The 9649-nt window shown below is 38.0% G+C and overlaps 1 protein-coding gene across 1 annotated transcript in view; it reads right to left on the reverse strand.

The window, feature by feature from the left end:
- Positions 1 to 9649, reverse strand: part of TEX29 (testis expressed 29) — a 30847-nt gene that overhangs the window by 14431 nt on the left and 6767 nt on the right. The window contains exon 2 of the mRNA XM_069093940.1: positions 3714 to 3824. Within this exon, the coding sequence (XP_068950041.1) occupies positions 3714 to 3824 (111 nt within the window). The remainder of the gene's footprint in view (positions 1 to 3713; positions 3825 to 9649) is intronic.

The following is a 9649-nucleotide window of genomic DNA, read 5'->3' on the forward strand; positions in this document are numbered from 1 at the left end:
AAAGAAAGAAAGAAAGAAAGAAAGAAAGAAAGAAAGAAAGAAAGAAAAAGAAAGAAAGAAAGAAAGAAAGAAGGAAGGAAGGAAGGAAGGAAGGAAGGAAGGAAGGAAGGAAGGAAGGAAGGAAGGAAGGAAGGAAGGAAGGAAGGAAGGAAGGAAAAGAAAGACACAAATTTAAATTTAATTATTAACAGTTTCTTGGTCACTTTATTTGCTTATCTAAGTAACCAAGGTCACCGTTCTCCTCTAGTCTCCTCCACTCCTCACCAACCCTAATCTACAATCCTGGATATTTTTTATAGATATAGATGATATGGATATAGATATAGATATGGATATAGGTAGATGTAGATATATATTAGCATCTAAGTCACCTTGCTTAGGTGCTGTGCCTTGGCCAATGAAAAACCTTACTGTCTCCCTAAATATGGTTTAAGGCAGAATAGGATTGGGACCAAAACAAGATGTTCTAGAATCATTTGAGGAGAGAGAGAAGAATACTTTCAGCTGGAGCGAGAACAGCTAGTAGGACAGTTCCCCTGGAACACAGAGCATATTACGGGGAGCGAAGTGACCTTAAGCTGGAAAGGGAAGTTAAGAGACAGGTTGTGGAGGACTCTAAACATTAATTTGAGAAATTCGTATTTTATCCTATAAGCAATATGAACAACTGACAAGTGTTTGAGAAGAGGAGTTATACACCTGATCTGGGGATTAGAAAAATTGTTTTGGCACAAGGTAAGCACTTAAAGTTAATTTATTATCTAATTAATTAACTGGGCCAGGATATCTGGCTTATTTCAATAGCCTCATAATGAGTCTTCTCACTTTCATATTCTACCCCTTCCAATCCACTCTGCACCCAGTTTCCAGATTAATGCTTATTCACAGGTCTGACTGTCTCACTTCTCTGCATAAAACCCTTAAGTGGCATTCTGAAGGACCTATGAAATAAAATCCAAAATCCACGGCTTGTCATTGAAGCCCCTCCACAATCTGACATCATCCTACCCTTTCCAGGCTTATTTTACACTATTCTCATTGCCATAGATCAGGCACAAAACATATCTTATTTCTTTCTATCCTTTGTCTCTAACTCACTCGCTACCACCTCCATGTTCTTCCTCATGCTTTAGCATCCCTACCCACTGAAATCCTACCCATCCCTTAAGACACAACTCCAGTGTGACCTGTTCCAAGAAATCTTCCTTCATTGCCCTTTCTCCTTCCCCACCCATTTAATTTCCAAGGATCTTTCCCAACTTGAACCTCATACTTCTCTTCTTTTAACATTTATATAGAACTTCAAATTATCATAGGATTTAAAGTTAAATGGAACCTTAAGAGTAATCTAATTTAACCCCTTCATTTTATAGATGAACAAAAAGATGCCAGTGACTTTCCCCAAATCATACAGGTAGTAAGTTGCAGAATCAATATTTGAATCCAAGTACTGCAATTCTAAATCTGCTGCTCTTTATATGTTTGTTGTTGTGTTGGTTATTTATGTACACATTGCATTCTATTATAAGCTTCATGAGAGAAGAAATTATTTTGCCTCTCTGTTTCCTCCAAAAGTTTGCTCAGTGTAATGTAAGAAATAGGAACTTATTAAATGCTTATTGAACTGAATCAATTAATTCATATACTGTTTTCATGTTCGCTGCCTGCATGTCTTCTACATATATATTCGTTGCAACTCCTCCTTCATGAGGCTGTAGTGAGAATCACAAGATTTTAGTTTTGGAAGGGACTTTAGTGGACATCTACTATTTATTTTCTGAAACGAATTCCCACTATAGCATACCTGCCAAATGGCAATCCTGCCCCTGCATGAAGGCCTCAAGGAGAAGGAAACCACTGCTGCCCAAAGCAGTTCATCCCCTATTTGGACAGCCCTGATTATTAAGAAAGGGACATTTTTCATGTACAATATATTCATACATATGTGGAAAATATATATCTATCTTATATGTCATTTATGCACATATTATTTCTATGTGTATATGTGTTCACAACGCATGCATGTGTATATTGTGTTCACACATGCACGCATGCATGTGTGCACACATAAAATACACACGTGTGCATGCATATACTGCACACACAATTTACGTGAACATATACATACACATGCATACCTGTATGCATGTGCATATATGCACACATATACATGCATACATTTATACACATATGTACATATATATAGTGTGTGGAGGGGGTTCAATCATTTCTGTTTTGTTGACTCTTCATGACCCCATCTAAGGTTCTCCTGTCAAATATACTGGAGTGATTTACTAATTCTTTCTGCAGGTCATATGCATGCATGTATGCATATGTGCATGCATGTATATGTGTGTGCCTAAACCATATATGTACCATACATGCACATATAATGTACATATTACATGTGTGTACCCTAAGTGTACATCTATACCTATTTATATCTGTATAAAATATACATGTAGTATATATAAGTATACATGTAGTATAAATATATGTGTATATTATATATAGATACAATACGGTATATACACCTATACATTCATATACATATATACATATACACACACACATTTCCTTTTTTCTACCTTTTCTTGTTTCTGCCTTCTGGAGTTAAATTAAACCACCCTAACCCTTCTTGCACATGACAGCACTTTAAAGACTTAAATTCCACTGTCTCCCCTGACTTCCCCAGTTCCTTCTCCCTCTTCTCATATGACATGGACTCAAGGTCCTTCGCCATACTCATTTCTCTCGTTTAGGAGGAGCTCAAGTTTACCAGTGTCCTTCAACTGTGATGCCAAGACGTAAATGTGATCAGAGCTGAGCAAAGAGGGTCCATCTACCACCTCCTTCTTTCTAGAAGCAAGACTCCATTACCTTTATTGGCTGCCACATCTCACTGCTGACTTATATTAAACTTGAATTGCACTAAAATTCCCAGCTCTTTTTCTGACAACGTGCTAACTATCCTGCTTCCATTTTGTACTGTGAAGTTGATTTATTAAACCCAAGTATAAGACTTTTATGTCTTATAATCCTAATGGATTTCACCTTGTTGGATTCAAGTAAAATCCAATAAGAAAATATAGGTCCTGTAAGGTGCCTTTTAAACTTCAAAATCCTATATAAATGTCATACTATTCTAATTATTCATTACATCTATGTCTTTCTTAACAACATTGCATTTCAGACAGTGACTTGTCTCGCTTTCTTGATCGAACCTCCAGCTGAACAGTCATACAAAATTAGGGATTTGTGTAAGATGAATGACAATGATAAATTGTCATCACCAAAAAATTGTCTTTCTGAAATATTTTCCCAAATTAATCATCTCGTTGTTTTATGAGTCCCCTGACCTCATTTAAACTGACAGAATTCTCCAGAGGGAAAATTACTCTTGATATTGCCCACTTAAAATTGGAGTAGATAGAAAAAAGGTTCAAGCATACCTTCCCTGTCCCTCAGCCACACACAAAGACCATTGTGGCAAACCATTTGAGATTGAAGCAAGCTAGATCGGAGAATTCTTTAAAGCTAGCCAGGCTTTTAATGCACTGACCAGGCTGGATTTTCTAGGGAATGCTAACAAGCTTCCAACTTTCTGCAACACAGGCACTTTGCTGGGCAATTAACAACCCCCACGTGGTTCTGAGTTGGTGCTTTTCTAATCGTAGCTAACCAACTTTTAGGCCTCTAAATAACATCGTTACCTGGAACAGCTTTTTCATAGCAGACTTCTTTAAAAAAGCAGCATCCTACTTTCTTGCACTGGTCTCTTGAGACATTGTAGTCACATATGTCAAAAAGGGGAATGTCACATACTGCAACAAACATATAAATACATATTGTAATCATCGAAAACAAAGCCTTGAACTCCATAGAAGCTTTGAATTTTGTTCTGGAGGAAGCAGTTACTGTGAAGGTTGTGGGTTTCTGGGGGATTTTTTTTGTTGTGTTAATTATGCATCATACAAATCTCACTTTGAAACCAAGATCTGGAATGAATTAAATTTCTGAAGAAAATAATGTCAAGTTAATTATACAGAATAATACACGGTCCTCTAATGATTAAGAAGATAATATATTTCAGTTAAAGAGTGTGCCAAGCATAGTACTCCACAAAGCAAAGTAGAAAACAAAGAACTAATACAATTAGATTGGGGAGTTCAAGTTGTAATGTATAATTAATTCAACATTTAAGCATACAGTAAGTTAAAATTATCAACATAGGCTGTGGATTATTTCAGGATTTTTAGGCCGTGTCAAAAGGACAGCAAGTTTTATTCCCATTTTGACAAGAAGGAAGAAAGATAATGAATGTGCAGAGCACTGTAGGGGAAGATTAATTAAAGGAAGAAAACTGAACAGAGACACTTCTTGGCAAATGACCATTTTCAACATATTACAAGGGAAACATTTTTATCCAGAAGGATTTGGTTCTCCAAACCGGGAGTGATTTGGCCGATGAATAAGAAGTCCATCATGAAAGAAGCACTAAGTGTGGCAGCTGAAATGGATTGTCAGAGAAAGAAGCAGGAATAAACACCGGGTCCAGGAAGAGCAAAGAGAAGGCACTGCAGGAAACTTTTGTAGAGTAAACGACTTTCTCACAGAACAAAACCCGTATTAACCTGGTACAGAACAAAGCATCACTTGTATCAGTCTGGCAGGTCTGGGCCAAAACACATCTGGCGGTCTTGACTCACTGCACTAGGAGCTTAGAGCAAAGGGGAATGGGAGCTCCAACCTCCCTCCCCGCCCCCACCCCCATCATCATCCCCGAAGCTGGCTCTGACTGAAGAAGGTCCATCCAGCCCTCCTTTAGTCAGTCCTCTCTTCCTAAAAGAAAGCTGGCTCCATTTCCCTCGCACAATTTCACCCCTCTCCTCCCAGGTTAGCTGAGTGATAAACCCTTCAGCAGAGGAGGAACTTGTCCTGCCTCCTTTTCAGTTACAGATCCACACCCAGCATCTGGAAGGAATCCTGGGAGCAGGCAGTGTTAAATTGCAGAGAAAGCCACAGAATTCCATCCCCCTTACTTACTTTATCCCCACTAGAGTGTGGAGGATACAGTACTCACCATTAGCTGCTTCATTCACAAAAAAAATATGTTATTGTTCTCGATTAGTTGTACACAATTCTTCATGACCCCATTTGGGGTTTTCTTGGCAAAGATACTGGGGTAGTTTGCCATTCCCTTCTCCGCTCATTTTACAGATGAGGAACTGAAGCAAAGAGGGGGTAAATGACTTACCCAGGGTCACACAGCTAGTACATGTCTGAGGCTGAATTTGAACTCAGGTCCTCCTGACTCCATGGCTGGCATTGTGCTACCTAACTGCCCAAAAGTAAATATATCTGAATATTAATTGCAGGTGATGATTGATATTTTATTTCAGCCATCATTTTCCTTCACAGTAATGAAACCTAACTCTTATTTTCCCCCAAAATTACTCTGTTCATCTACAATGATAAAAAGGGAATAAGAGAATTCTTAGCTGTGTATTAGTATTTAATATCTAAACATAGTATTCAGACTGCATCCTTTTTTAAAAATTAAGCCTCATTTCTTTTTTGTGTGTATGATTTCTCACCTCTCTGATCTAAGAAAATGTAATCCATCAATCAACAAGTCCTTATTAAATACCTACAATGTACCAGACTGGGCATCAAGGTGGAGCAATGGGTAGAGTGGGGGCAGGGCCAGAGTCAGTAAGACTCATCTGGCTTCAGACACTTACTAGCTGTGTGACCCTAGGTAAGTCACTTAACCCTGTTTGCCTCTGTTTCTGCATCTGTAAAATTAGCTGGAGAAGGAAATGGCAAACCACTCTAGTATCCCTCTCAAGAAAATCCCAAATGGGGTCACAGAGAATCTGACATCACTAAAATGACTGAACAACAAAAAATGGACCAGACACTGTGTTAGGTGCTGGCACTACAAAGACATGAATGAAAGAGCCTCTACCCTCAAAGAGCTTAAGATACATTCTTATCGTCTGGTAGGATCCTTAGTCATTATTTTTGTCTAGGCTCCTTATCTTTCCTTCTACAGAAATTTTCTTCTTTATCTTCTCTCTCCTACCCTATTCTTTCCTCCCCTCATTTATAGATCTGGTGCAGTTACTTCATAGGACACAATAGTTTTGCTTATCAATGGTTTTTTTTTTCATTCCCTCCCTCTCCTGCCTCAATCCAAACAAGATTAAAATACAAAAGTAATCCCTTTAGAAGTGTGGACACTAAGTGGGAGAAGGGTGTGTGAAGACCAGTGATAATAGAGAAGAAGGTGATGAGAAGAGAAGGCAGGAGGGCCAGTGATCTTAGAGCAAGCCAGCTCTGAAATGGCAGATTATTTTGGTGGCTAGAACCAGTGGCTAGCAACCACTTATGTAGTGTGAATTCTTTGTCTCCGGAGAGAGAAAAATAAAGGAGATAATAAAGAAGAAAATTCTCCTTTAAGAGTAAGCCAGATAACAGGAATCAATGGGGGGGGGGGAAGAAAGTGAGATAGCTCTAAGTCACAGTCCAGTTAAAAGTGGGGAGGCAGGACTGACTGCCAGGTTTCAGAGATATTGAGGTCCAATTTTTTTACCAGCTGTCTAACCCCAACTTGTGCAAATTTCCCCATTATATTTGGACACATGCATGGGACTTTTAAGGGGACAAAAACAAAACTGTACACATGTACCTGAATATACTCATTAAATTTAATTCACATTTTCCTGAATTATTTAACTCAAATCTTCAAATAAACTTTCCTTGTCATTTAAGGAGATTATAACATTTTATGGCTGAACTTCTACAATAGTTACCACTCCTAACTCCCCTGCCCCCCAACAAGTTTTTCTTGGCAAATATTTATCACAAAACCTGGCTGAGGTCAGAGAAGATTTATTTATACTCTTTTTAAAACCTCAATCACAAGCCATAAAAGAAATTCTGCCTTCTTGGGAAATTGCCTTAATGCCTCTCTACTCTTTCCGTTTCCCATAAGCCTCCTAGACAACCCCAAGAACCTCCCAATCTTGGACCTGCTCTCTCTTACCTCTTCCTTGAGCATGGTTCTGTGGATAGAGTTCTGGACTGAGTCACAATTCTGAGTTCTCATCTTTGCTTGACACTAGCCACCCATGTGATCTTGGGCAAACTGCTTTACCTACCTGGGTCTGTTTCTTCACTTGGAAAATAAAAGAGATTAGAAAAATTGTAGAGTTGGAGGGGATATTCCCACATTCACTGAGTTCAATCCTTGCATTAAACTTGAATCTCCTCTATACTATCTCAAACAAATGATCAGTCTTTGCCAGAATAATCTAGTGATAAGGGATTCATTGCCCACCCCTACCAGAGATAGAGGGATCCTATTCAATTTGGGGATGGCTAGAATTATTTTCCTAATATTAAATCAATATCTGCAGCAGTATTATGTTATTCAGTCACGTATGACTCTGTCACCCCATTGGGCTTTTCTCGGCAAAGACACTAGAATGGTTTGCCTTTCCTTCTACAGCTCATTTTACAGATGAGAAAACTAAAGAAAACAGGGATAAGGGGTGGCTAGGTGGCACAGTGAACAGAGCACTGGCCCTGGAGTTTGGAGGACCTGGGTTCAAATCCAGCCTCAGACACTTGACACACTTACTAGCCATGTGACCTTGGGCAAGTCACTTAACCCCAATTGCCCTCCCAAAAAAAGCATAAAAATAAAAAATCATTGCAAAATATCATAAGTTTAAAAAAAAGAAAACAGGGATAAGTGACTTGCCTTGGGCCACACAGCTAGTAAGTAAATAATACAAATATTGACTGTAAAGCATCCTTGAGAATTCAACAGATGAACTTTACATTAACTGAAGCATTCAGAGACAAAACTGTCACCTACATCCAGACATAACTTAAGGATATTTTCAATAGATGTCATATCAAATATTTATCATCTCCAAACTACATGGAATGACAATCTTTCAAAATATAGAGATCTACCAGAAGAAGTCAAAGCCAACAGGATGAAGCACCTATGATCCCAGGAATCTAGTCTGCTATTGGAATTGTCTCAAATATGCTTTCACTGGGTCTACATAAGATGTGCTCACATCCCAATATTTTTATTTTATTCCAGAAAGTAGTCATTTAATCCACCTGAGCAGTAATAGTCCATAGAACATTAAACATAAAAGAATAATAGCAGGACAATAAATTGTCCTAAGACCATTACTATGTGAACTCCATTGAACAAGATGAAAACAATATGATAATAATAATGGACTTTTTATTACGTTAAGGTTTGCAAAGTACCCTATGTACATTATCTCATTTTAGCTATCCCTCCTAGCTTTTTGTCACCTACAGATTTAATGATCATACATGCCATTTATGTCTTCATCCAAATAATTTATTTAAAAAGTCTCTTCTATTCATTTAGGAGAATCATAAAAATTTCAAGTGATTTACTATTCATTTTTTAAATGTTGAGCAGAACATGAATAAATATAGCATCCCTGTGGCACTCCCCTAGAGACTTCCCTCCAGGTTGACTTTAATTCAATTAATCAATAATCTTTGGTTCTAGTTAGTCAATGAATTCAGAACACAATTAACTATCTTTCTATCTTATCCCCCAAAATACCATGGCTGAATGCTAAGGATAATTTTGGTGTTATCTCTTACTGTTCTCTTTCCTTTTTCTTCTATATAATCTGTTAGTGATTCCATCCATTTTATGCATGAAATACAATATTTCTCAAATCTATCCCTTCTTACCACCATTGCACAATTCAGACTCTTCTTACCACAATTCTAGATTATTGCAGTAAACTCCCAATAATTATTTTTTTTTGAGCAATTGGGGTTAAGTAACTTGCTCAAGGTTACATGGCCAGTTGTTTCTGAGTGTGGTGCTAAGTATCTGAGCCCGGATTTGATCCCAGGTCATCCCGACTCTGGGGCCTGTGCTCTTACTCGCTGAGCCACCTGGCCTCCCCCTAATAAGTATTTCTACCCTCTGTTCTCCTCCCTTCTGAGTTACCAATCTTTTATATTCCTACCAGATTAATCTTTCTTATACAAAGATCTGGGAAGATGTCACTCATCTATTCAAAACATCATAATGGCTCTCTCATTACCTAAAGAGTAAGATTCAGACTCCTTAGCATGGCTATTAAGGTTCTCAACAATTTTGTGCCACTGTATCTTTCCAGTCCTTATTTTATGCTACTATTCTCTCTATTCCCATCTTTAGTTAAATTGGATTTCCATCTCTCTTCTTTTGCTCACACTATTCTCTACACCTGGAATGGCTTATTTATTCAGTAACTCACTCACCCATTTCTGCTTATTGAATTTCTACCCTTCCCTTAAAGTCCAAATTTCTCTACCAATCAATCTACAAGCATTTAGTAAGCCCTAACTAGGTGCCAGGTACTGGATTAAATCTGGGATACAAAGAAGTAAAATCAGTTGATGCACTGAAGGAGCTTACATTCCTAAGAATATAATTGGTTACACATACCTGATAGCTACATTAGGTATATACTTATTTATATACATGTATATGTATTTAGATGGCTCTCCAAGTACCTAAAATGTAAGAATCAGATTCTCTCTCTCTCTCTCTCTCTCTCTCTCTCTCTCTCTCTCTCTCTCT

The sequence above is a fragment of the Petaurus breviceps genome, unplaced genomic scaffold (assembly GCF_028583685.1).
Source record: "Petaurus breviceps papuanus isolate PSGF00001 unplaced genomic scaffold, PetGlider_PUasm1.0 214, whole genome shotgun sequence".
NCBI lineage: Eukaryota > Metazoa > Chordata > Mammalia > Diprotodontia > Petauridae > Petaurus > Petaurus breviceps.